Here is a 27,441-nt window from a genome sequence, read left to right as displayed (position 1 = left end):
CTACGAGAGAAGGCCTGGCCTGCCTGATGGAGGTGCGCGCTGTGAGCGTTGCCTCCAGGAGAGAGACAGGGTATGAAAGGCGGCCTGGCTTGTCTGATGGAGGTGCACGCTGTGAGCATTGCCTCCCGCCTCTGCCTGTGCCTAACTCCTGGCTCCTTTTAGTCTGGTGCAGCTCTGGGCACGAGTTGTTATTCCAGCAGAGTGTGGGGAGTTTGGAATCAGCAGACTTGTGGCTGATCCTGTGGGCCGGCTTACTTATATCACACTGTACAGTCTGGCTTTTGAGTTTCAAAAAAAAAGTGACGAAAACTTGAAATAAATGCAGTAGACATCACTCAAGCTGAAACAGCCGCCACTGCCCTCTCACGGGGCAGCTGCTCTGGTTAGGTGACCAAGGCCCCTGCAATCCCATCAATAGGATTCTGCAACACACTTTAATTACCCTTGAAGTGGTGAGTTTTAATTAAAGTGTGTATCTCCAAAGCCACTGCTGACAGAAGAGACATCTCCAAAGTATAACGTGTGTGTGAGGCCGGCCGTGGGCCAAGCTAATATCAAAGGGCATTAAGCAGTCTCCACCATAAACAGGTTTCCGAGTTTATATTTCTCCTTCTGTTGCCTGGGTTGGGCCTGCACCCCTTTTTCTTATCTACCTAATATGCTGTTATCTGGGCTCCAGTATATTTGAATATGACATAGTCTGAAGGGCCTGCCTGCGTGCATGCTTTATTGTTAGCTCTTAAGTTGGAAATCTTTTGTTTTCTTTAATGAAAACTGGTCCAGTTCAAACACTTACCCAGACTTCTAGTATATTCAGGATTCAACAAGAAAAAAGAAAAGAGGAAGAAAAAAAGTGAAGGGGTTTTGTTTTGTTTTTATCTCAAGTCGTATGGCCACCAGAGTCACCACAACCTAAAAAGAGACGAGAGTCACCGAGATTTATAAACAGTTTCATAGTAGGTGAACTAAAGATCATGGATAGGTTATTCTTCCAACTCACTGGGTGATGTGATTCACCAGGGAACAATAGAATTCCAGGGTTCTGATTCCATCCTCTTATAGGGAGTCATGTCCTTCCTGTGACAGATGGCCGTCATGTATAAACCTCCCACAATGGCTAACTGTCCCCCTTCCTCTTGGTGTAGCCACTGGAAATACAGGTCCTCATGGTCAGTGTTGGGCTAATCAGGTGGGAGGGATGCCCACAGAGTGGGACCCATGCACTGCCATGTTGGGCGGTGTGGCCTGAACCTTGGTCCCTCCGTACTGCACGCTCATTTTATAGAAGGCTCACTGGAATATCGAAGAAGGCCACCTTCCATGGTTTTTTTCCTTGTCCATTTGGATGAACGATCTACAGAGGAAGTATCTAAAGTCCCAGGCAGGCATCCAAAGATCGTCAGGTTGTACGCATTTGTACCCCTTCCTGACATCTCCCCGTTCTGACATTCCGATCCTGTTCTTCCCCTGTGACCCTACTGCTACCCTTAGTTGGACAGAGGTCCATTCTCCTGGCTGTGTTCCCAGTTCAGGTCACTGTTGACCTTTAGAGCCACCCTGTCTGTGCCCGACTAGCTTATGTGATGTGACCGAAGATGCCCAGGTGAGCTGCTATGAGCCTGATTTGAAGTGGAAATTTTCTGTAAGAGAGGGTTCTAGTCCCCGAGGCACCTGGAAGCTGGCTTACAACTTTAACTTAAGAAATAAATCCTCTCTTGAAAATGCAGAGGTGGCCATCTGCATGTCACCTTCTCACCATAGGATCCGCTTTTCCTTGTCTTTATTGATGAACGCAATTGGGGCCATTTTCCTTCCTATTTTTGGATCAACAATATCTCTCAGTTTCAAGGTTTTCTATTGAGTTTGAGGGATTTTTGAGGCACTTCAACTTCAATTGATCTTACGTGGCATGGAAGAGTTGGCATCGTCTTAGCCACAGCACTCAGGCAGGACTTGGTGACCTTTTGCATGAGTTATTTTTAATAGGCTGCTCTCAAATCGATCAGTCCACACACAAATGCCAGCAGAACAGAAACAATTGAGTGAAGGCCGAGACTGGAGGAACTTCTGGGCTGGGGGAACGGTCTGGAGGCTGGAGGGGATCCTGGACTGGGGGTATGGTCATGAGGCTGGGGGACTCCTAGGCTGGGGGGCTGACATATGGCTTTCTTCTCAGCTCTGACCCTCTGGTCCACCCAGATTCCACCAGTTAGTCCTGAGAATTGATGCTTTGAAATTCCAGGTCTGTTACACAGAACCCGCCACACACAACTTGCTTTTAGTAGTCATCCGTTCCAGAAGGAACAGATAAAAATATCACCTCGAGCAAATTTGTGCTACATTTAAATGATTTATTTAATTTAAATTATTTAATGTCATGGAATATGGGAAGCCTTCCCAAAGCCACAGAATGATTCTGTAGCACACAGATCAAAATATGCAGTCCCATGACTTCTAAAGCAGCGCAAGAAATTAGAGGGTGTGCATATTTTGAAAACAATCATCTTGAGATGTCTAAAACAGCGGGGGTCACAAGGGTCAGTGGAGTTAAAGGGTCATTCTGACTCTACCTTGGGCAAGGCTTCATCCTTCTCTTCCATCCCACAATCCTAGTTCATAAGCTCTCTGAACCAATCTCATTGTCCCTCTAATTCTGTCACAATAGATATTGTAGGAAGCTGGGGTCTCTCTAGACATTCTCATCTCTTGAAATCCTTCCTCCCTTCTTCTTTTGCCCTGTCCTCTTCCCATAACCTGTAGGTACCGTGCTGGTCAGTCATCAGCAGCAGACCACACGTGGTAGACGTGGCTGGTCACCATCAGCAGCAGACCACACGTGGTAGACACGGCTGGTCACCATCAGTAGACCACACGTGGTAGACACAGCTGGTCATCAGCAGCAGACCACACGTGGTAGACGTGGCTGGTCACCATCAGTAGACCACACATGGTAGACGTGGCCGGTCATCAGCAGACCGCACACTATTGAATAGAGGAAAGGGTGCTTTCCTGAGTCTAGACAGTCAAGTGTTCTCTTCCAAAACCACAAGTTAGCTAACAGATACAATTAGCCATAACATTTCCACTCTTGACCCCTACATTCAGCTTTAAACCCTGTTAATCTCCAAAAAAAAAGAGAAAACGGAGGTACTTCTGGTACCAACATCACGAAGCACAATCCTTCAGACAGCTGGAAACTCGTTCTTCTTGCAGAAAACGAATCAAAGTCCTATGTTTAAATACTCTACTATAAAATCAATACATACATTTAAGATTTGTTAATTTCAATTTGTATGTATTTGGATGTTTTGCCTACATGAATATATGTATATGCTCCATACATGTGCCTGGTGGCCTTGAAGGCCAGAAGAAGGCATTGGATCCCCTAGAACTGGAGTTGTAGTCACCACGTGGGTGCTGGGAACTAAACATACATTTAAGATTTGTTAATTTCAATTTTTATGTATTTGGATGTTTTGCCTACGTGCATATATGTATATGCTCCATACATGTGCCTGGTGGCCTTGAAGGCCAGAAGAAGGCATTGGATCCCCTAGAACTGGAGTTGTAGTCACCACGTGGGTGCTGGGAACTAAACTCGGGCCCTCTTCAAGGACAGTGAGTGCTCTTAACAACTGAGCTCTCTCTAACCCCTAAAATAACTATATGTTGTGTAATAAGGGATAAGAGAGAAGGGAACCCAGAGCCTTATATAGTCAGCATGAAGCCTGATCCAGGGAAGCCACCAGCTTTCCCAGAAGCCCTGTGTTAGCACATGTGGTACAGTAACGATGGTCCTAGGCCAAGGAGCTTTGTCTGCTGAGCTGCCCCGGCCACTGCCTCTTCCTGTGGACCCTGTGTGCCAGCTTCTGTATCCTTATGACACCAACCCCTTCTTTGGGGGACGTCTAATGGTTCTTTATTTCCAACCCTCCTGGACTTCATTTTAAAAGTGAGGTCTTGGCCGGGTGGTGGTGGCGCATGCCTTTAATCCCAGCACTCGGGAGGCAGAGGCAGGCGGATCTCTGTGAGTTCGAGGCCAGCCTGGTCTACAAGAGCTAGTTCCAGGACAGGAACCAAAAAAGCTATGGAGAAACCCTGTCTCGAAAATCAAAAAAAAAAAAAAAGTGAGGTCTAAACTCTGCAGCTACAGAAACCTCTGGAGTTCCCATGATAGGAACCCAAGCTCTCCTTGGCCTGGAGAGCTGGCTCAGGACTTAAAATCTGGCTGTTCTTCCAGAGGACCAGGTTTGGTTCTCAGCACTGACAACCGTCTGTAACTGTGGTGGTTGAATGTGAACAGCCCCCCCCCCCCAGACTCTTGTATTTGAATGCTGAGTCACCAGGGAGTAGGATTATAAGGACTAGGACATGTGGCCTTGTTGGAGAAAGTGTGTTACTGGGGGGTGAGTTTTGAAGTTTCAAAAACCCAAGCCAGGCTCAGTCAGTCTCTCTCTCTCTCTCTCTCTCTCTCTCTCTCTCTCTCTCTCTCTCTCTCTCTCTCTCTGCCTGTGGATCAGGATATAGCTCTCAGCTACTTCTCCAGCACCTGCCTGCCACTCTGCTCCCAGCCATGATGATTATGGACTAAGCCTCTGAAACTGTAAGCCCCCAGTTAAATGCTTTCTCTTCTAAGAGTTGCTGTGGTCATGGTGGCTCTTCACAGCAGCAGACAGTGAGAAAGACTGGAACTGTAGTCCTGGAGATCCAGCATCCTCACCAGGCCCTGCACACATGTGGCACACAGACTTTCATACAGGCAAAACACACATACACATAAAATAAAAATAAATAACTCTTTTAAAATATCCAATTTCTGTAAGCTGTTGCTGGCCTGTAATTGAGGTCTTTATACATAAATGGATGCTTCTAAGTCCGTCACATGTTCCTTCTTGAAAGTACACACACTTTTCTTGCCTGCTATTAGCCACCTTAACTCTTCAGTTTAGGAACAAATGGGACTGTGGATTTTATCTGACTGCGTGATGACAGATTCAGAATAGAAGATGTCTGGATTAGTGAGGTTTGGCTGTGTTCTTTAATGATGTTTTTTTCTCAAGCCTAATTAATTGTGTGGTCTCATTCTAAATATAGCTAGGTACAAGGTCTTATATGATACATATTTTATTACAGGCAGAAGAAATGAACTGTGGAAATTAGCTCGATTTGGGAAGTAACCAGGCTAGCTAAAGGATAAAGCAATTATATTTTTATTTATTATAAGGGGAAAACTCATGCCACAGGAACGAGAAGTCCAAGCTCAGCTGTGCCCCGCGGGAATCACAGAGAGAGAGCATCCACGCCTTAGCTTGGATCCACCTCTAAGAGATAATTGACTATCAAGGTTTCCCCACCAATGGGCGAGGCATTTCTATAGTGGAGGGAGGAAAGAGCTCCGTTAATTATCCAGCTGAAGCCGAAAGGGACATTCTGGCCACTGCAGAGCTGTGTTCTGTCAGGTGTTCATTAGTGGTTTTCCGTGCAGAGCTGGATATGAGAGCACCTCAAGGACAGGAGGCAGATGGGGTGCAAATGGAAGAGACTCCACAGGCCTCTGCCATATCCAGAGAGTCAGGGTACGGGGGGTGGGTACCACAGACCCATTGTCAAATATCACAGATCAGGCTGTGTGCTCTCCTATGGACACTCGGCTTTGTGATTTCCTTCGCCAGCAGTCATTACTGATAAAGCCAGAAAAATAACATTAAGATTTATTATAAACCAGGTCACCTTTTGTCCGCCATGTGTGTTGCCTGTTTGTGTCTGTAAATGTGTAAATGTTTGATCTGTATACCTGTTTCATTTGAAAAGGAGTTGAAAGTGGGTAAAGCTTAAGAAGTCTTACTGGAGAGATGGTGGCTCAGTGGGCAGAGTGTTTGCCTCTTAAGCATGAGGACCCAAGTTTGAATCCCAGGAACCCACATAAAATCCTGGTGGAGCAGCACACATCTCTAGCCCCAGGGCTCTGCCTGCTCTGTAGTGAGATGGGGGTAGAGACGGGGGACTCTCTGGGAGCTCTTCCGCCAGCGAGTCTTGTGTGCAGCAGCAGAAAGCATCAGAGACACTGTTTCAAACAGGGTGGCAGGCAAGGACCATCTCCCAAGGTTGTCTTCTGTCCTCCACATGCTGGCACATGCTTCCCTCTCCCACCCTCCTAGATACACACACACACACACACACACACAATACCGCCCCCCACGCACCCACACACAGAGAGATTTTTTAAGTAAAGAAAGAGACGTGGAGGGATTGCAAAGAATTCAGGATAATCAAATGATAAGAAAACCCAGAGAGCAAAGGAAAATAATGCATGAACAAGATAAAAAGTTTAACAAGCGAATCAAAGCCATAAACCATCCCAGAGCTGAAGGGTGTCAACGGAGGACTTGATCAAAAGCAAATAAACCAATATCCAAATATCCAGTTAGAGAAAAAAATGAAAGGATGAAAGATGCTCCCGTCAGTTTCCCTTGCTGTAACTGTGTGTGAGCCACTTCTAGCGCTGATCAAAAAGTTAAAATACAAGCTTATGAAAATAACTAGTTCTAATAATATTGTTGGCTGTGTAGCAAAGAGCAGTATAAATTGCAAAGGGGAGAGGTAAGTAGCAGTTTTTATGGTTACTGCTGAAGTTGTTTTAAGCATAAAGTAGTACATGCTTTTTAAAAATATTTTTTATTTATATATATATGTGTCAGTTTCTGCTTATGTGCACATGGGTGCAGTGTCCAAGGAGGCCAGAAGAGGGCATCAAAGTTGCAGGTGACTGAACTACCCAACAAGGGAGCTAGGAACCAAACCCAGGTCCTCTGGAAGAACAGTCAGTGATCTTAGCTGAGAAGCCCCCTGCCAGCCCCTTGTGCTATTATAGCTAGCCATATCAAGTAGAGAAAACTCCTTTTTATATCTACTTTGTTGAATGTGTTTAACACAAAAATATTTTTACCATAAAATTCAGTGGGTTTTTTTTTTGTCAAACGCTTTTCTGATTCTATTAAGAAACCATGGTCTTTGTCCATTACTATTTCATGGGTGATGGTTTATATTGACTGTCACTTTGAGAGGACCTAGATCATCAAGGAAAGGGGTCCCCGGGTATGCCCGTGAAGGATTGGCTGGATTAGGTTGTCCTGTGGACATGCCTGTGTGGGGTTTTCTTGGTTGTGTTAACTGATATAGGAAGACCCATCCTATATGTAGTTGGTACCCATTCCTGGGCTGAGTCCTGGGCGGAATAGAAGGGAGAAAGTGAGCTGAGCACCAGTGTTCTTCTCTCTGCGGATACAATGTGACCAGCTGTTACAAGCTCCTACAGCCATTCACACTCCACTGTGATGGACTGTGCCTTAGAACTGGGAGTTGCCCTCCCTCCCTCTTCCCTTTCCCCCTCCCTCCTTTCCACTGCTTTTGTCAGAGGGCTTTGTCCAATAGCAGGAAAAGCACCCCAGGAAGTGTTAACCTTGCATTATAGCATAAATCCTTCTCTTATTGCTGGGTTTAATACTGGCCAGGAGTTTTGAATCTAGGTGTAAGGGTGTTGGGTTTGCCCTGTTCCTTTGTTACTCTGTCACTGTTTGCTTTTGGTATCTAGTGATATTCGTTCCCTTTAAACAAGTCCAGAAGTGCCTTCCATATTGTCTTCGAGAAGACACCCTCTTTCCCCTATGTGTGATATTATTCATCGGGGAAGTTGCCCAATCTTGTGCTTTCCTTCATGGAAACGTTTTGTTGTTGTTACCGATTCAGTCTCCTTACTAGTTAGTTGTCAACTCAGAGTTTTTAATTTTTTTCTTGAGTCAGCTCTGGTAATGTCCTCCTAGGAATTTTCTATTTTATCTAGGTCATCTAATTTTTTGGCATTTAATTGTTCATGGTGTAAAGTTTTTCCGGCCTGATAAGCCTCTACACCAACCCAATAATCCAAATCAGACCAAATCAAACTGAATTAGAAAAAGCCCAGGTTTAATGGATGCCAGTGCTCCTGGGAGGTCCTATGGGAAAACACGAAGAGGGGGAAGGAGAACCGGAAAGACCACGTGTTCATTCTCTGGGGGGCAGTTTAAATAGCCTGTGGGAGTGGTCTTGACCCTCTCTGGGGAGGGGTTACTGTTTGGCATGTTTTCTCAAAGATGAAGTCTGGACTACGGCAACTCCCAGGGGAGGAAAGCTTGGGGTGGAGCTTCCAACCAAACACCCCAGACTCTCTAGGTATAGGGGGTACCAGCTCAAGTCTCGCTACTTCCTGCAGGCGTGAGGTGCCACAGGAGAGGAGGGAGTTGGGAGTTGGTGGGCTCACGCTCAGCGAGAGGTGTGGCTGGAGAGGCATCCGGTTTACTGCCATCCTGGAGACCTCAGGCATCTGTTCCTTGAGGGAGATGAGAAGGCAGGTGGCTAGGAGAAAAAAATATTGCTATTACCTGTCTTGGTTGTACTGACAAAGATGAGTGTGCCAGGACGAGGAACAGGTAGGCCCTTTATTGTGGCCCAGGGGAGGGGGTCTTGGGGTGGAGCTTCCAATCAAACACATACTACTTCTTTTTAATCCTTTTTGTTTCTTAAGGTCTATTGCTGTCCCTTTTTCATCCCTTAGTGATTTAAACATTCCTTTTTTTGTGGTTCATGTTACTAAGGTGTGGACATTTTGATTACCTTTCCAAAGAGTAAACTTTAGATTTGTGGACTTTCCTCTGCTTTCCATATAAATCTCTTTTCTTTTGCTGTGTGCTATAAAACACCATAACTGAAAGCAACCTATAGAAGAGAGAGTTTATTTTGGCTTAAAGGGAGAGTTCATATTGAGGGGAGGCCTGAGGGCAGGAGCAGGAAGCCCAGAGATCATATATCAACCACAAACAAGTAGAGAGAGTGACCTGAAGTGTCAGGAATCTGCATACTTTCAAGGCCCGCCCCGCAGTGACATACTTCCTCCAGCAAGACCTTACTTCCAAAACCTCCCCAAACAGCACCCTGAGCTGGGGACTAAGCATTCAAATGTCTGAGCTTATGGATGTCATTTCATTTATTTCTGCCCCAATTTTCTTATTTCTTTCTCTCTTCTTTGTAGGAAGATTGAGTTTCTTTTTCTAGTTCATCAAGGAGAAGGAATATTTTTTTGAAAGTCTTGAGTTAGATTTAACTACACTTGTAATAATGGATTCCTCCCCACTCCTTTCTTGTATCCTTCCCTCCCTCCTCCCCTCTTCTCTCCTGTATCCTTTTCCCTCCTCCTCTCCCCTCTCCTCTGCTATGTTCTCCCTCCTCCCCTCTCCACTCCTATGTCCTTCCTCCCTTCCCCTCCCCTCCTATGTCTTCCCTCCCTCCTTTCCCTCCTCCCCTCCCCTCTCCTATGTCCTCCCTCCCTTCTTCCCTCCCCTCCCCTTCCCTCCCCTCCCCTCACCTCTCCTCTCCTCTCTTCTCCTCTTCTCTCCTCTGTCCTCCCTCCCCTCTCCCTTCCTCTCCCCTCTCCTACGTCCTCCCCTCTCCTATGTCCTCCCTACCTCCTCCCCTCCCCTCTCCTATGTCTTCCCTATCTCCTCCCCTCCCCTCTCCTATGTCCTCCCTCCCTCCTTCCCTCTCCTCTCCTATGTCCTCCCTCCTCCCCTCCCCTCTCCTCTCCTGTATTTTCCTTCCCTCCCCACGCCTTGTGAGGTCTCTTAGTGACCTTACTGAAGATGCTTATCTCTGATGAATGTTTTCTTTTGTAACTTTCACAAATCTCTTTTTATCTTTGACTTTCTGATGGTTTGCTCTGATGTGCTTGTGTGGATGTCTCTGATTTTATCTCCTTGTGGGTCATTGAGCCTTTGGATTTGCAGGTTATACTTGCCCTTTAGTGTGAGGTTTTTCATTATTATTTATTCACTTTTTCGTCTCTTTTTGTCACTCCTCTTTTACTGGGATAACAAGTCAGGAAAATACCATGGTGTTTCCTGGTGATCCACACATCTCAGAAGCCGCCCTCCTCTCCCTGTCTTAGAGCAGATAATCCCAATTGAGTTACGCAAATCTTCTTTCCCCTGCCAGGTTGGGCAGTTTTGAGACATCCCAGTGATCCCGTTCCCCATTTCATCATTGTGCCTACACTTAGTTCTCTACTGTGACTTCTGTCTCTCTTTTGATGATGTCTGATGACGTTATTGTCATCTTTCCTTTCACTCTTAGATAGGATTTCTTGTAGTCCTTTGACTGCGTTTATAAGAGCTGCTGATAGACATTGTCATGTCAATCTAATGTAGGATCCTCAGGAATAGCTTGTGTTGACTGTTTCTCTTCCATCATTGTTTGTGTCATGATGGCCTGGAAACTGAATATTTTGTATGATATAGTATGGCAGGTCTGGGAAAGTCAGATGTCTGCCTCCTTGCTTAGGGTTTGTTGTTTCTATTTGTGCGGTTAGGAGCTTTTCTGGATTAGTTCTATAAAAATGTATATATATTTTTTGTCATATGTGGCCCCAGAAGAGCAACTTGGTTAGCCTAGTGGCCAGTTGAGTTTACAGAGACTTTCTTAATGCCTTGACTTAGTAAGTCCCCAGCCTTTGCTGAGGGCTCTCTATTTCTGTTGGAGCCTCACAGCATCCTGGCCAGAATACTATTCCACTGTTGCCTTAACCTTCACTTGTTCCTGTTTGTGCAGTGTCTAAAGGTTCATCCAGAAGTGAGAACCTAGGGCCCTTTTGAAGCTTAAGTGTATTATACGTGCGTCTTTGAAGACTTTCAGGAATATGTTAGTCCTTCCAAAGTCTCCCATGGACATTTCATTCTCTAGTTTTCCCTTGTAAATGATGTAGATAACCCATCTGTCTGTTTTTAAATCTTAGGGACAAGTCCACTTGCTGCTTTTGTTGACCGCCCTTTGTCCTCTGAAGTCCCGCCTTGTTGAGGCTTCTGCCCTTACCAGAGTGAGCAGGGCTCACTTCTGGTGTGACTTTTCTGTTACTTTGCCTTTGAGGAGTAGTCAGATGCCCCAGACTTTCGATCTGCATCCCCTTCTTTGAAGAAACAGTCTTAGTGGCTGAGACTCATCAGACATAGCAGGACCAGGAGCAGAGAAGGGCTGCATCCAGTTGTTGGTCTTGGGCACTTAAATAACCTCATAATGAGAAGTCTCGCATATGGGCTAAATGATATTTGACCTTTGGGTGGATTACAATACATGTGTAAGAACTTGACTGATGTGAGCCTGGTTCTTGTTTTTGTTTTTTTGGTTTTTTTGTTTTGTTTTGTTTTGTTTTTGTTTTTCGAAACAGGGTTTCTCTGTGGCTTTGGAGCCTGTCCTGGAACTAGCTCTGTAGACCAGGCTGGTCTCGAACTCACAGAGATCCACCTGCCTCTGCCTCCCGAGTGCTGGGATTAAAGGCATGTGCCACCATCGCCCGGCTGAGCCTGGTTCTATTTGAATGCCTGGATTTGAAGGTCTGGGCTGGTGACCGACTCTCTTCCGGGTAAGTGATTGCTGCTTTTGCTGTTGTTGTTGTTGGTTAGAGGCAGGGTCTCACTGTATAGCCAGGCTGACCTCAGCTACAACTGTGTCATACTGTGGTGTCCTCATGTATGCTATGGTGTCAAATTGACATAGCCTAGAGTCTTCTGAGAAGGGAGTCAAATGATCAGATTGCCTCATGGACATACCTACAGGGGATGATCTTGATTAGTAATTGATGCAGGAGGGCCAGCCCACTGTGGGCGGTACCTTTCCACGGATAGGAGGGTCCAGGAGATGGGACAGGTGGCTAAGCCGGAACCCACAGGCAAGCCAGCAAACAGCGTTCCTCCATGGTTTCTGCTTCGAGAGCCTGCTTGAGTTCCTGCCCTGACTTCCTCAGTGATGGACTGTGATCTGGAGGCTGAGTTGCTTTCGGTCGTGGTATTTGACACATCAACAGAATGAAACTAGGATGGACCAGTAACATTCTCGTATCTCTTGTGTACTCCTTGGTCAGCAAAAGCAACATTTGTGCTAAGTCTCCTGCTCTCCTTCACAAGCGTGTTCCTTCAAACCAGTTACTTTGTGTCTGTGTCTCGGAGGGTCACCTGTAAAGTGGTTATAATAGTGTGTGCTCTCCACTCTGTAGCGGTAAAGAGGAGCAGCACAGAAAAGATTTAAGTAGCTCTTTTTTGTGTGCAAGGGTGTGCAAGTGTCTGTGAGGAGGTGCACACATACATGTGTGTTTATGGAGGTCAACCTTGGTGGCCATTCCTCTGTAACAAGGCGACCTATAAAACTGTTTCAAGTGTCCTGTTGTGTGTGTGTGTGTCTGTCTATCTACTTGTTATGACCAATCTGCCCATATATTTATTATCTGTCTTCTATCATCTGTAACCTATGTCTGTTTATCTGTATGAACTGTCTGTACTGTCTATCATCCATCCATCCCTCTCTAACCTACTTATGTTTATTTATGTACCAATGGTCTATCACGTATCTGCTGCCCATTACTTTCCCACCATCTGTCAGTTGCCTGTGAACCATCTATCTATGGATCTGTGATTCAGTCTGCTTATCCTCTAGCTGTTGTGATGAGGCATCTGAGTTAGATAATCCAGTCTGACAATGCTATTGGGCAGCTAAGCAATGTGACCCGATACAGGCTATAGTATCTGTAACTGGAACGGGAACTCACTTGAAATAACTCAGTTTCCCCTTTGTGTGATTTCTAAAGACCATTTGTTAGAAGTTTAAACAGGTGGAAGTGATCAAGAGAACCAAAACCAAAATGTTGTGTAGTTGTTAGAGTTTGCCATCCTCTCAGGCCGAGTGCCGCAGGCCACCAGCCTCTCTCTCAGGTCAGAATGCGCAGGCCACCGGCCTCTCACACCCTCTCTAAATGGCCACATCAGAGTCCCTGGCAGAGGGTCCTCCATCCAGCTTGGGTGAGGCACAGCCCTAGTTCACGGCTGATAGTCCTGTCTGCTCCGGCTGCTGAGCATGGAGACATGGAGACATTTTAGAGGGAGAGAGCCAGTCAGGGAGGAGACGGAATGAAGTCCAGTGATTCATCAATCCAGGCACCACTGACTTCAAAACAGGCACAGAGAAAACATTTCTCTACCTGTGAGAGAGCTTCTCTTTCCTGGTGAAGTCCTCCCTCCCTCCCTTCCCCCCCCTCCCTCCCTCCCTCCCTCCCTCCCTACCTCCCTCCCTCCCTCCCTCCCTTTCTCCTTCCCCTAAAGCAACTTTAATGGGAAAGTTCTAACATCTTACTTCCTCTGTGGGAATAAGATCTTTTCCTTCCTTTTCAGTCAATGAGAAGAGTAACAATATTTACCTCTTAACTCTTGTAGGACATTGGATTTTCCAACTTGATCATCTTTTCTTTGCATACAGTGTGCAACACGAATCCATAAGCATACACAGAGACATATCCACACAGGGAGGGAGGGAGGGAGGGAGAGAGGGAAGGGATGGAGAGAGGAATAGAGAGAGGAAGAGAGAGAGAGAGAGAGAGACTAAAGCAAGAACCCACCAAACTTTGGGTTGGTAGACAAGTACCTCAGGCATCTGTCCTTGGTTCTGTTCTGGGTCCTGCCCTGAATGTCCCTCCTGCAGATAATGACCTTTGCCAGTGAGCATCCTGTCCAGTGTGTTTCCAGTGTCCCTGCAGTGTCCGAGATTCATTGCAAAGTTTCTGTTTACCAGTTTCTGGCAAAACAGTGGTTCTCAACCTGTGGGCCGGGACCCTTCCACAGGGGTCACCTAAGACCCTCGGGAAAACATTATGATTCCTAACAGTAGCAAAATTACAGTTATGAAGTGGCAATAAAAGCCTTTTAATGGTTGGGGTCACTACAGCACAAGGAACTGAATTAAAGGGTCTCAGCGTTAGGAAGGTTGAGAACAGCTGCTGCAGAAGTACCACCTTTGTTTCAGCCCTGTCTGTACCATTAAAGCTGTGGGCCACCAGGTCTGGTTGATACTGTGCTGGGTGTCAAAGCCAGGGCTCTGTGCTCATCAGGATAGATCTCTGCCAGCTGGAATGCCTCCCAGCACACACTGGCTTCCAGTTTTAAATCATTAGCTTGTAATGGTGATGATGATGAAGATGATGGAGATGATGATGATGGTGGTGATGATGGTGATGGTGATGATGATAATGATGAAGATGATGATGGCGATGATGGTGATGATGGCGATATGGGGATGATGATGGTGATGATGATGGTGATGATGATGGCGATGATGGCAATGATGATGGTGATGATGGCGATTATGGCGATGGTGGTGATAGTGATGATGGTAATGAAATGGTGGTGATGATCATGGTGGTGATAATGATGGTGATGATGATGATGATGGTGATAATGGGAATGTTGATGATGATGATGATGATGATGGTAATGATGGTGATGGTGGTGGTGATGATGATGGTGATGATAGTGATGATGATGATGATGGTGATGACGATGGTGGTGGTGGTGATGAAGATGATGGTGATGATGATGGTAATGATGATGATGGTGATGATAGTGATGATGATGGTGATGATGATGGTGGTGGTGGTAGTGATGATGATGGTGGTGGTGATGATGATGGTGGTGATGATGGGGATGCTGCTGCTGCTTATGATTATGATGGTGATGTTTTTGTGTCTGTAGGTAACCTTACAGGTTATAGGCAGGGTGTAACTGAGCCCTACTGTCTTCCTTGGGAGAGAGGGTAGGAAGGCACAATATCAACAAACGTAGACACTGAGAGTCCAGTGAAAGGGATAAAGCAGACTCATTTATTTAATGATGGGGAAAAACTTATATATCCTCCTAGTACCCAGGTGTTCCATTGCATGGTTGCCCCTCATTGGCTAGGCACAATCAGGATTTCTGACAGCGCCTGTTGCTAGGCTCTAACACACCTTAAAATAATATTCTACAACAGTGAGGGATCTACAGTTACAGGCAATTGTGAGTCCCTGATGTGGGTGCTGGGAACCAAATGTGGGCCCTCTGTAAGAGCAGTGTGGTTTTAACCACCAAGCCTATCTCCATTCTAAGCACTAATGACTGTCACATGACTTCTGATAATTGCATCCAAGAAGCCACACACACCAGCTCAGAACTCTGCCCAGTTAGCCCTGAGAAGAAGGGCACTGTTCAGTAGACTGCCCTGCAGTCACATGTTCAGGGTCAAACACACTCAATCTGCTGCTTTAGCCGCAGACTCTTAGAGCTGATTATCTCATAAGCCTTGTGTGACTCCACGAGGATGGCAGAGCGTGACACTTCACTCCGATTTATTACAGAGGAGCTCCTCTGTCACGGCTGCTCGTGGGAACAAACACTGTTGGGAGGTGGCACTATAACTAAATGCTGAGTTGGCATTAATTTTCTCATGACTGAGTTTTAGGATGTGTTCCCTTTATGGCATCTAGGTTGACTGTCAGTCAGAGGAAGCAGGTGGTGGCAGCCCCAATAGGGCCAGGAGTGCCTCCACCTGCTGTGTGTCTGGGTACCTCCACCTGCTGTGTGTCTGGGTGCCTACACCTGCTGTGTGTCTGGGTGCCTGCACCTGCTGTGTGTCTGGGTGCCTCCACCTGCTGTGTGTCTGGGTGCCTGCACCTGCTGTGTGTCTGGGTGCCTCCACCTGCTGTGTGTCTAGATAACTACACCTGCTGTGTGTCTGGGTGCCTGCACCTGCTGTGTGTCTGGGTGCCTACACCTGCTGTGTGTCTAGATAACTACACCTGCTGTGTGTCTGTGTGTCTGGGTGCCTACACCTGCTGTGTGTCTGGACATGGACCTCTTCTCCCAGGGTGTCCTTTCTCATCTTCTAAGACAGGGTGCAGCCTGAGTGCCCTGACTCGTGAGCAGAAAGGCATCTTTCCTCCACTCTATGGCACTGCCTGATTCTTTGTGCATGGCATCTAATTATTTTTATTGTGAAAGGGAAGAGCTGGCTCCATTTCTCAGAAAGTGCTCTCTGTCTGAGCCATTTGGAGCCACGTGATCTATTTCTGCACAGAAGCCACTTAGTCCTTTTGAGTCTCCATCATTCCTGTTCAGATACGATCTGATCCATGTTGCCATATCTAGCCAACTTGGCATCTTAGAGTCCCATTTCCCATCATCAGTGATGTCCCGGGAATGTTACCTTCAGGGAAGGTCCACCACAGGGCCCTTAGAGGGTGGTGTGTGTGGTGTGTATATCTATGTATGGTGTGTGTGTGGTATATGTATGTGTGTATGGTGTATGTGTATGTATGGTGTGTGTGTGTATGGTTTATTTGTGTGTATAGTATGTGTGTGTAGGGGTGTATGTGGTATATATGTATGGTCTATATGTGTGTGTGGTATATATATGTATGTTTGGTGGGTGTTTTGTATATGTGTGTGGTGTCTGTGCATATCCATGTGCAAGTGTGTATGTCTGTGCACACGTGTATGGAAGCCAGAAGAGGACATTGAGTGTCCTGCTGTGTCATTTTCCACATTGTTACTCTGGTAAACTCAGAGCAAACCTGGAAGCTGCATACCCCAGCAATCCTCCTGTCTCTGCACCCATAGTGCTGAGGTTATAGGTGGTGTGTGGCCATGCCCAGTTTTTCTTTTTTCTTGAGATTAATTTATACTTTATGTGAATATTTTGTCTACATGTATGTCTGTACCATGTGTGTGCCAGGTTCCCACAGATGCCAGAAGAGGGCATCAGATCTTATAGAGCTGGAGTTAGAGATGATTGTAAGCCACCATGTGCGTGCGTGCGTGTGTGTGTTAGGAACTGAACCTGGGTTCTCTGCGAGAACAGCCAGTGCTCTTACCCACTGAGCCATCTCCAGGTCTTCAATGGGGTGTTTAAAGAAGACTTCCACCCATGTTTCTTCTGCGCCCACTGAGGACTTTTCTGGCCTGGGGGTGGATGGAAGGCAGTGGCTGACTGTGTCCTCCCTGGGCAAGTCTTTTGTACTTCTTTGGCTTCTGCTGACCTGCAGGTCTCGAGGTTGTTTGTTTGGCTAAAGTGGGTCGATGGTTTGTTTCATCAATTACTGGAGTGAGAAGTTTTTGAATGCTTCAAATTCCTGCCGTGATTTGTGGTGAAATCTAGAGATTAGTTTGTATTACTCTGTCACACAGTTTAAATCACTTAACAAGGGACTTAAGGACCAAAGTCACTCTGTTTTCTCCACCTGTTAAGAAAAGTAGCAACCAGGTAATGGAGTGGTGGTGTGTGACTGTAACTCCAGCAATAAGGAGTCTGAGGCAGGAGGATTGCTGTGAGCTCAAGGCCAGTAGTAAGCTGAAGATAGACCAGAGCTCCATAGCAAGAACTTGCTCTAAAAACAAAACAAACAACAAACAAATATCAAAAACTAAGAAGTCAGAAGGGGCTTCTCAGTGGTTAGAGCACTGGCTGCTCTTTCAGGGGACCCGAGTTCAGTTCCCAGCACCCAAGTTGGCAGCTCACAGGCATCTATAATCCAGTTTTAGGAGACCCAACGCCCCCCAACAGATACCCTGCTCTGACCTCTGAAGGTACTTGCACCAGCATGGGATACACACACACACACACACACACACACACACACAAAATAAGGGAATCTGACATTCCTAGTGTTCCTAGTTAGTGCACATTGAAAGAGGGACAAGAAACTCAGGAGCTTACATTGTCCTCTGTTAGGTGAGAGGTGGGTGTGCAGGGCCAGGACCCTGAGGCCGAGAGACAGCCAGGTCACAGGTGTCACCCCTGGGTGAGTGCAAGCCTTGCTTGCTCATCCGTAAGTGGGTAGTGACTGCTCATAGGATACAGTGGGCATTAGAAGTGTTTAATATATGTGTATGAAAACCTAAAGCTTGTGACGCATAGCAGGTATTTAACCATTCGATGGAAACTTTATTAAGGACATTTATTTATTGTAATCCTGGTGTTGTTACTTTTTACTATAATCTCAGTGTGTTTTCTTGAATAGTTTCAGATAGCTCGTCATGATCCATGTAGATTATATTTTGCTTATTTTAAGGTTAATGTTACTTTTATTTATTCAGTTTTGAGATAGAGTCTCATGCAACATAGACTGGCCTTGAACCCTTTATATAGTTGAGACCAAGAGCAAAAAGAAAAACAAAATAGGTTAAAAACTAGGGAATACTTTTTTTAAAGGAAGTTCAGTGACCTTGAACTTCTGACATTCCTGGCTCTGCCTCTGGGGTGTTGAAATTACAGTATGGGACATTACCACACCCAACTTTATACAGTGCTGGGGACTGAACTCGGGGCTGGTAGCTGCCAGGCGAGAGGTCTACCAACCGAGCCACACCCCCAGCCCTCGTGTTGTCTTGCAAATGCACAGAAGATACTGTACACACAAAGCATAAAGTTTCAACTCTTCCTGGCTTTATTCGTCATCTCGGGATTTCTAGGGGTTATTGCATAGGCCTGAAGAAAAGTTTAAGGGGTGTAGTGTACATAGAATTTTCCTTTATTTAAAGAAAACATTATAATTCATTTTATGATTAAATAGAATACCTGTAAATAACCTGTCAAATTACAGAAACTCTCAATTATTGCTTTTTAGTGCTTTGTGGAAATCTGTGTTTTATTTTGATGGAAAGGATAGATTTTCTGTTGTTGCTGGTTTGGCTCCCTCCCTCCCTCCCTCCCTCCCTCCCTCCCTCCCTCCCTCCTTCCCTTCTTTCTTCCCTCCTTCCTATGATCCCAGGCTGGCCCAGAGTTCACTCCATAGCCCAGGATGGCCTTAACCTCCTGATCACCCTGCCTACTCCCAGTTGCTAGGGTCACAGGTGTGCGACACCGTGCCTGACAGATATCTTTGTTTTCATTTAAGAGTTGAGAGCATGAAACCATCAGATGCTCAGTCGTCCTCTTGGCCAATGTTGGTGTGCCAAGTGTATGCAACGTAATAACCAGGCTAGCTTAATATGAAACAGCAAATTTTAATGAAGGGATAGCTTACAACACCAGGGATCCAGCAATGGGCAGGAAATACAAAAGGGACTGGCGGGCTCACACCCGCCAGATTTATGTGTAAACATTAGCCCGAGGTGAACACGTCCCCATTGGGCTGGGCTTACCCTATACTGGGCCATCTAGAAGCAGCAAGTGTGAGCTCAGAGGGGCACACAGCCTTAGCTTGTGCCTCCACCAAAACACGGTGTTTGGCTGGGTCAATGGAGGGTGGATCCCATCCACACAGAACTTGTTCTCATCCCCAGTCTGCGATCTTTCCTTTCCCTCTCCAGATCTATTTCCGTCACCCGTGTTTAACTCTGACCATGGGGAGGAAGCTGGACCTGTCGGGTCTGACAGATGATGAGACGGAACACGTTCTCCAAGTGGTACAGAGGGACTTCAATCTTCGCAAAAAGGAGGAGGAACGGCTAAGGTGAGATGGCTTCTACCTGACCACGTGGGAGCCACAGGGCTCAGCTGTCAGAGTCACACACCTAGGTTTGTGGAGTGGCCACCCTGCCCTTTGTTGGAGGGTTTCCCACAACCAGTGACATGTGACAGCAGGTGCCTGGCCCACAGGTGTGACACCTGTGTCGCCTTAGCAAGAGTCTGGCTACTGAGCCAAGGAGCTTACAATATCACCTCAAAACCTCAGGCGTCTAGTGTTTGTGTCATCTCCGTGTGGCTTGCGTTGAAGATGCCCGGGAGAGGTTTAGAAGCAGTGAATAGAGGAGATGATATCATAGGAAATATTATTTCATTCTTAGCAATTCCTCTAGTGAACGTAAAACTCACAGTGCAAGAGTTCCATAGTCTCAGGCTGAATTCATTCTTGTTCCTCCCAACCAGCTGTGATTTTGTGGGTTTGGGAGGACAGGTCTCAGGTGTGGCATTTACCCTGTGACAGTGACTGCTTCTCCAGTGCTGACAGAAAGGGAAGGACACAAACAGGGTGTGGGAGACATAGCATGAAAATATAAAGCAAGGTGAAGAAGTCCCAGGAAGAAAAAGGAGGAGAAAGCAGACATCCTGCTGCTCCTGCCCCAGGCATGCAGAATTTGCCTCATGGACCCTTGCAGTTCTGTGACCCCCAGTTTACACAGAGGTGCCGACTGATTTCAAAACAGCCTGAAAGGAGAAGGTTTTACTTGGCTCACAGTTTGGGGGTGCAGTCTATCATGGCAGGGAGGCATGGCAGAGGAAGCATGGAGCTGAGGGTCACAGGGCACCACAGTCCGGAAGGAGAGCGAGGTGCGAGCCAGTGCTCACTAGGCTTCCCTGCTCCTATGTCCTGGGCAACAGTGCACAGCCGAGTGGGTCTTCTCTCCTCTGCCACACCGCTCTGGAGACACCGGCTCAGACACAGCTAGAGGTGTAGCTACTAGCTGATCTAACCAAAAGGCCATCTGACTGTCACACATGGTATCATGTAGGCAGTGGAAATTAAAAGACAAGATTTTCCAATGCAAAACACAAGTCCTCTGCTCCACAGTGAGGGTCACCCTGGGTTCTCCTGACATGGCCTTCACGTTGAGGGTCACCCTGAGTTCTCCTGACATGGCCTTCACGGTGAGGGTCACCCTGAGTTCTCTTGGCCTGGCCTTCATGTTGAGGGTCACCCTGAGTTCTCCTGGCCTGGCCTTCACGTTGAGGGTCACCCTGAGTTCTCTTGGCATGGCCTTCACAGTGAGAGGGTCACCCTGGGTTCTCCTGATGCCACCTTCATAAATCTGAACACATGCTCCCATTGCTTTATCCGGGTGGACTGCCTTTGAGTCAGTTCTGGGCTTTGAATGATGGAATGCTGGCCGGCTTGTTCTCAAGCCTTTATCTTCAGCTTCTTAATGGTTGTTCTCTTGCTTTTGGCTTAGTTTTTCTCCTCACCATTGTTCTAGTTTCCTTCTGTTGCTGTGACACAATATTTGACCAAAAGCGACTTCAGGAAGGAAAGGGTTTATTTCAGCTTACAGGTTACAGTCTGTGATTAAGGAGAGGCAGGGCAAGAACACAGACAGAGTCATGGAGGAACTGCTGGCTGGCTTGCTCTCAGGTTCACGCTGAGCTAGCTTTCTCATACAGCCCAGGACCACCTGCCTAGGGAGTGGTGCTGCCCACAGTGGGCTGGGTCCTCCCACATTAGTGAAGTCATTCCCACAGGCCAATCTGATCTGGGCAGTCCTGTTGAGACCCCCTTCTCCAGTGACTCTAGGCTGTCTCAAGGTGACAGCACACACTGACTAGAACAATCATTTTTCAAATTTAATACAGCAACCTCCTGTTCATGAACTTCACCATCTTCTCTCAATTTGGACAGAGCGGTGTCCATATGCTGAGCCCCGCTCTTCCACTGTAACCAATCAGCTTTCCGTCCCCCGTCTTTCTGCAGAGCAGTTCACACCCAGTGCCGAGGGCTACCACGTGCTGGTCCAGCGCTAAGAGCCTCCGCATGCCGCTCTGCAAGCCCCTTGGAGTCCCTCTGTTTAGTCCATGGCACAATGCTTGGAAGTCATGCCTGGAGGTGCTCTCTGCACCCCACCCACTCTCTGACGTTGCAGAATAGTCAGTGTTTTCTGGAAACTATAGACTCCCCAGGTTCTCTCAGCTAATGGGACCCTTAAGGTGAGGTAGCCCTGAAGTGGGCTCTCTCCTCCCTGCTATGGCTTGGCCTTCAAGTTTAAGAACTCCACACATCTATTTGGGGATTGTCACATTTATTCATCTTCCCTCGATTCATTGCGCTGATTTCTTTAACTGTTGGTCCCTTTAAGACTAAGAACGCCAAGCAGACAGCACCTTGAAGGGCTGCTGGTCCCCCGGCTCTGCTAAACAGGATGCAGTGAGAATAACAAATTAATTAGCGTTAAGACACCGCATCTCCAGCTCTGTCGGCAATGGCTTGCATTTTCCCAGCGTGGGGTTTGTCATCTACAGGAAGCGTCAATTAGACCTCTGGAAAAATCCTCAGGTAGTATAAAAATAACCATGTCTAAGCCCATGGCCAGGAACCATCACTGTCTACTTGGTTTTTTCTACAGTTTGATTTCAGGGGGTGGGGGGGAGGGGTCAATGTGGTATTTGTGTCAGGTACCCACACAGTTTCAGACCCAGTGTGCGTTTTGTTGGGAAGCAGACCTAGAGAGGTGGGATGTCCTGACTAGAGGCAGTGATGTGACAAGTTCTGGGGTTGCTAGGGTTCAAGCAGTCTCTGGCATTCAGAGCCTCACAGTGGAGGGGGATTAGGAGTGAGGGTGGTTCAGCCATGCTTTTGCCTCCACTGGGCTCCCAGAACAGTGCCAGGTACTCCCAAAATAATGATGGTATGTGGGGGTGCATGTGTGCACATGTGTGTATACACGTGTGAGCATGTGTGTGGAAACCAGGGGTCAGGTTCGGGTGTCACTCTCAGGAGCTGACAACCTGTTTTCTGAGACAGAATGCCTCCCTGGGGTCTCTGTTCCCTGAGTAAGCTGGGGTGGCTTGCCAGCGAGCTCCAGGCATCTGCCTGTCTCTGCCTCCCCAGTAAATGTAGGTATGTGCCACCACGCCTGGCTGTTTATGTGGCTACTGGGAGGTGAACTCCTCATCTTTTATGCTCCAGCGAGGATCAAGTCAGCATGTGGTCAGCTTCTGAAAGTTGCCAGTACCCCAACAGACCCGTCTGTGCAGAGAGAAGGGTTAGGCTTGAGGAAATTGTTTCCAGTAACCGCTACTCGCCATTGATTGTCAGCGATTGTTGGACTGACAGTGTGTGCCTGTGCCTCGAAAGGCTGATGGGCTTGGGAAGAGAGAGGAGGTCAAAAGCCAAAAGTGTGCTGATGTCTGTCTCTCCATCCATCTACCCACCCATCCATCCATCCATCCATCCATCCATCCATCTACCCACCCACCCACCCATCCATCTACCCACTCATCCACCCATCTACCCACTCATCCACCCACCCATCCACCCACCCATCTATCCATCTACCCACTCATCCATCCACCCACTCATCCACCCATCCACCCACCCATCTATCCAATACCCACTCATCCACCCATCCATCCATCCATCCACCCATCAACCCACCCATCTATCCTATACCCACCCATCCACCCATCCATCCACCCACCCATCCACCCACCCATCTATCCATCTACCCACTCATCCATCTACCCATCCATCCACCCACTCATCCACCCATCCACCCACCCATCTATCCTATACCCACTCATCCATCCATCCATCCATCCACTCATCCACCCACCTGTCCACTCATCTGTCCACCCAACCATTCATCACCAATGGCCACCTTCCAAGCTCAGGCCCCAGGAGTTTCCTACTTCTCACCAGCAGCTGTGTGATGTCAGCATTAATGAAGGAACATGTAGTTTGAATGAGAAATCTTCCCCATAGGTACAAGTGTTTGGTTCCCAGTTGGTGTTGTTTGGAGAGTTGTGGAACCTTTAGGGAAACAGCTCATTAGAGGGCAGACTTTGGGCTTTTATAGCCCACCCCTACTTCCTGCTAATTCTTTGATTCCTGTCTGTGGATGCAATGTGACCACCTCTGCTGTGCCTTCCCTACATTTACTTGAACTGTAAGCCAAAATAAACACTTCTGACCCCAGTGACTATCAGATCACAGTGAGAAGAGGAACTAATGTAGAAATGTGTGTGTGTGTGTGTGTGTGTGTGTGAGAGAGAGAGAGAGAGAGAGAGAGAGAGAGAGAGAGAGAGAGAGAGAGGTGGAGACAGAGTATGAGAGAGTGTGTGTATACATGAGGAGGTATCAGAAAACTTGTGGGAATTGGTTCTTTCATTCCATGATGTGGGTCCCGGTCTTCAGACTTGGCAGTAAGCACCTTTACCTGTGAAGCCATCTTGCAGGCCCCTCAATCGCCATTTCCTAAAGTGGAAAGAACACAGCATTTTAGTAAAAGGAATTAGGCTCTTTCCCATCAGAGATTCATTTTCATTTTAAACAAATAAAAATTTTATGACACAAAATGAAATTTTTAAAGTTTCTGTTGCTAAAAGTGAAGCTCCTTTGTCTTCACTGCCCACTGTTTGGGATGCCACAGTTGGTGAGATGGATTAACCACAGCCTGTTCCATCTGCTTTTGAAGCTTGCCTGTACCCAGTTAAAACATGGGTACCTTGTGGTTTCTGGTGAACCTGTTTCCTAGAGCTCCTGCTGCCCACACTTCCTCCCTGGCTGCCCTTGCTCTTGAGATTTGTCAACTGTGGCATTAACCTCTTTGGTTAATGAGTCTGTCAGTTTTGGGGGAGGGGGCTGTGAGGCTAGCCAGAGCACAAGGACCTGAGTTCGAACCCCAGAACCACATTAAAAAATGCTGGACATGGAGACTTGTAACCTCCCAGAAATGGGGAGATGGAACTAGGTAGATCTCTGGGACTCATTGGCCAGCCAGCATAACCTGCTTAGTGAGTTCTAGGTCAGTGAGAGACCCTGTTAGTTCTTGAGAAACACCTGCAGTTAACTTCTACACACATGACCACCTATGCATACACAAGCACATACATGTGTGCACGCATCCAAGCACACACACATAAGCACATGTATGTCCACACATGGTGCACATACACAGGCACACATGTGTAATACTTATTCAAGAACATGCATGTACACATACACAAGTGCATATACATGTGAACATATATATGTAAGACATACATGTACACATACACAAGCACACACACACATGTGCACATACGCACACTCAGGATGGTCACTCTGGGGGCAGAGCCAGTGCTTTCTGTGGTAGCGTGAGAGGCAGGACCTGCTTGGTTTGAGAGTGTCCATATAGTGGGAGAAAGCCCTGCCAGTGGAGAAACAGGTAAAGAACTCAGGGCCCTGTAGGAGGCAAGAGGCCCCAGGAAGTGGAAAGGGGGTGGAGCAGAGAGAGACTCAGTCTCACAGCGAGAATGGGCCTCGTGAGATTTTGGTCCTAAGATCTCCTCTTTATTGCTGGCATTCCGTTAATAATGGAAAGGCCAAATATATTACAGCAAAGCTGTTGGGTATTCATTCATTCGCTTCAGGATCTTGGTTCTGAATGTCAGGAGGCTCTGGGGAGAAGGGAAGTAATCCACAGGGGAGAAGAGAAGACTTTATAATGGAGTAAAGGCCTTTATCCTTGAGGAAGATTCCAGAGCCAGAGTGGAGTCCCGCAGGAGTACTGTGATCTGTATAAGGTGAGAGAGGCCAGGGAGACTTCCTGAAGCAGAAGGCATCTGAGCCTTAGGAATTTCTAAGCAGATTTAGACACAGGTCAGGGAGCAGGGAGCATCTTGGGTAGGTGATAGGAAAGGGAATGTGTCTCCATCACCCAATCAGGACCAGCAGCCGGCGGTAGGGAAGCTCCTTCCTGGCAATCCTGCTTTCGCTGTCCTAATGGCGGCTGATATGGTGATGCTTTGACCCTTGCCTCCTTCCCCCACAACCCTGGGGAAGACTTGTTCTTATTTGTTTACAAACCAGAGAAGCTGAAGTTCCACAGATCCTCTCAGGTTCTCACAGGGAGAGATGGATTCAAACCTACTTAGAGTCATGTGGAGAGAGGATGGTAGCCACTGCCCTTGGTGTGACCCTGGAGCGGAATGGATGAAATGGGGGCCATGCTGGAAACCCCAGCACCGTGATGTCTAATGCCTGCTGTGTGCTCAGGGGTGGGAGAGTTACAGGGTTTGTGTCCATGTGTGGTGAATGACACCATAACTACCGACCATGCATGCCTTCTGAATTTCAAGTGCTTCTTGTCCCAAGAGGAACATACTCTAGAAAACACAAGCAGAATTGCAAGGATCAAACACGAAAATGGAATACAGAATGTCCTCATGGTTTTTATATTGGTTGTACCTTGAAATGTTCCTAAAATGACATCTTAAGTGCCTTGCTACTCTTCTGCTACCTTTGCATAGCGTGGATGTGGTAGTTTGAATGTAATTTGCCCTCATATGTAGATGGAAGTTTCTGTCCCACCCAGTCCTGCAGCTGTTCAGTCCCCAACTGTTCAGAAACACACAGAGTCTTATATTAATTAAAAACCGTTTGGGTTATTAGCTCAGACTTATTATTAACTAGTTCTTACAATTTAAAGTAACCCATAATGTCTATGTTTAGCCACATGTCTTGGTACCTTTTCTCAGTAAGTCATTCTTATCTTGCTTCCTCTCCATCTTGTGGGTGACTGTGTTTCTGCCTTTCCTCTTCCCAGAATTCTCCTAGTCTGATCACCCCATCTGTACTTCCTGCCTGGCTACTGGCCAATCAACATTTTATTAGACTAATGCAAGTGACAAATCTTTACAGTGTACAAGAGCATCATCCCACAATACCCATAATCTCAGGGAGTGGCACTATTAGGAGGTGTGGCCTTGTTGGAGGAAGTGTATCACTACGAGGGTAGGCTCTGAGGTTGCCTATGCTCAGGATACTGCCCAGTGTCTTAGTCGACTTCCTGTTGCCTGTAAGATATAGTACTCTCAGCTCCAGCACCACATCTGCCTGCATGCCACCATGCTCCCTTCATGATGATAATGGACTGAACCTCTGAAATAGTAATCGAGCCACCCCAATTAAATGTTTTCCTTATAAGAGTTGCGATGGTCATGTGTCTCTTCACAGCAATAAAAACCCTCAGACAGTGGACACCCAGGTGTTTTAAGTGGCGTAATATTTTGAGCTTTGCCAATATTTTAATTAATTAATGTGGTCATAGATACCTGGCTAAGCAGTTTAGAACTTGTAAGATCGAAAGGGAAACCTTCTTTCTCAATTGGGGTGGAGTGAGTTCTTTGTAAAAATTATATTTATTTTTAGTGTGTGTGTGTATTTATGTGTATGGGTCTGTGTGTCTGTCTGTGTGCCTGTCTATGCACGTGTGCTACATTAAACATCTGGAGGTCAGAGGTGTGTGTTCTGGGATCAAATTCAGGTTGTCAGGCTCGGCAGCAAGTGCCTCTCCCCACCAAGCCCTCTTGCACTCCTTTTTTTAAGACAGGATTTCAGGTCCCCTCCTGACTTTGAATCTGCTCTCTTGCTGAGGACAATGGGTGACCCTGAACTTTTGAACCCTCTGCCTCTACCTTCAGATTGCTAGGACAGTGTGTGGTACCACACCCTGTTCATGTGGAAGGAAAGCCAGGGCGCAGATCCTGCTAGGCAGGCAAGCGCTCCAGCACCTGAGCCACGTCTCCAGCCTGAGAGCACTCAGTCCCCCTATATGCCAGTCTCAGTGTGTCCCGTCACACCTGTCTCCACGAGAAGAGAGCAGCGTTGACCACAAAGCCTTCCAGAAGGAAAGTGTGCCACGTGTACACCACATTGGCAAGGGATCTGTGTGTGCCACCGGACAGAAGGAAGCCTTCCGTGTTTCTCTGCCGGCAAAGGTGGACCAAACGCATTCTGACCTTCAAATGACACATGGCTTCTCTTAGGGTCAGAACACAGGGCTGTGTGCGTGCAAGGCAGGGGCTCTGCTACCAAGCTACAGCCCCAGCCGACTGTATGCCACCTCTCGGACACACTTTCCTCCAGGGCGT

The 27,441-nt window shown here is 47.0% G+C and overlaps 1 protein-coding gene across 1 annotated transcript in view; it reads left to right on the top strand.

Moving 5' to 3' along the window:
• The window catches only part of LOC121464327 (myosin VIIA and Rab interacting protein), a 191,941-nt gene that overhangs the window by 25,495 nt on the left and 139,005 nt on the right, over positions 1-27,441 (top strand). The window contains exon 2 of the mRNA XM_041677220.1: positions 19,188-19,330. Within this exon, the coding sequence (XP_041533154.1) occupies positions 19,221-19,330 (110 nt within the window). The 5' untranslated portion in view covers positions 19,188-19,220. The remainder of the gene's footprint in view (positions 1-19,187; positions 19,331-27,441) is intronic.

Source organism: Microtus oregoni, unplaced genomic scaffold (genome assembly GCF_018167655.1).
Source record: "Microtus oregoni isolate MIOR12 unplaced genomic scaffold, Mior012 000028F_ref0000031, whole genome shotgun sequence".
Classification (NCBI taxonomy): Eukaryota; Metazoa; Chordata; class Mammalia; order Rodentia; family Cricetidae; genus Microtus; species Microtus oregoni.
This window is presented reverse-complemented; position numbering and strand designations above follow the sequence as displayed.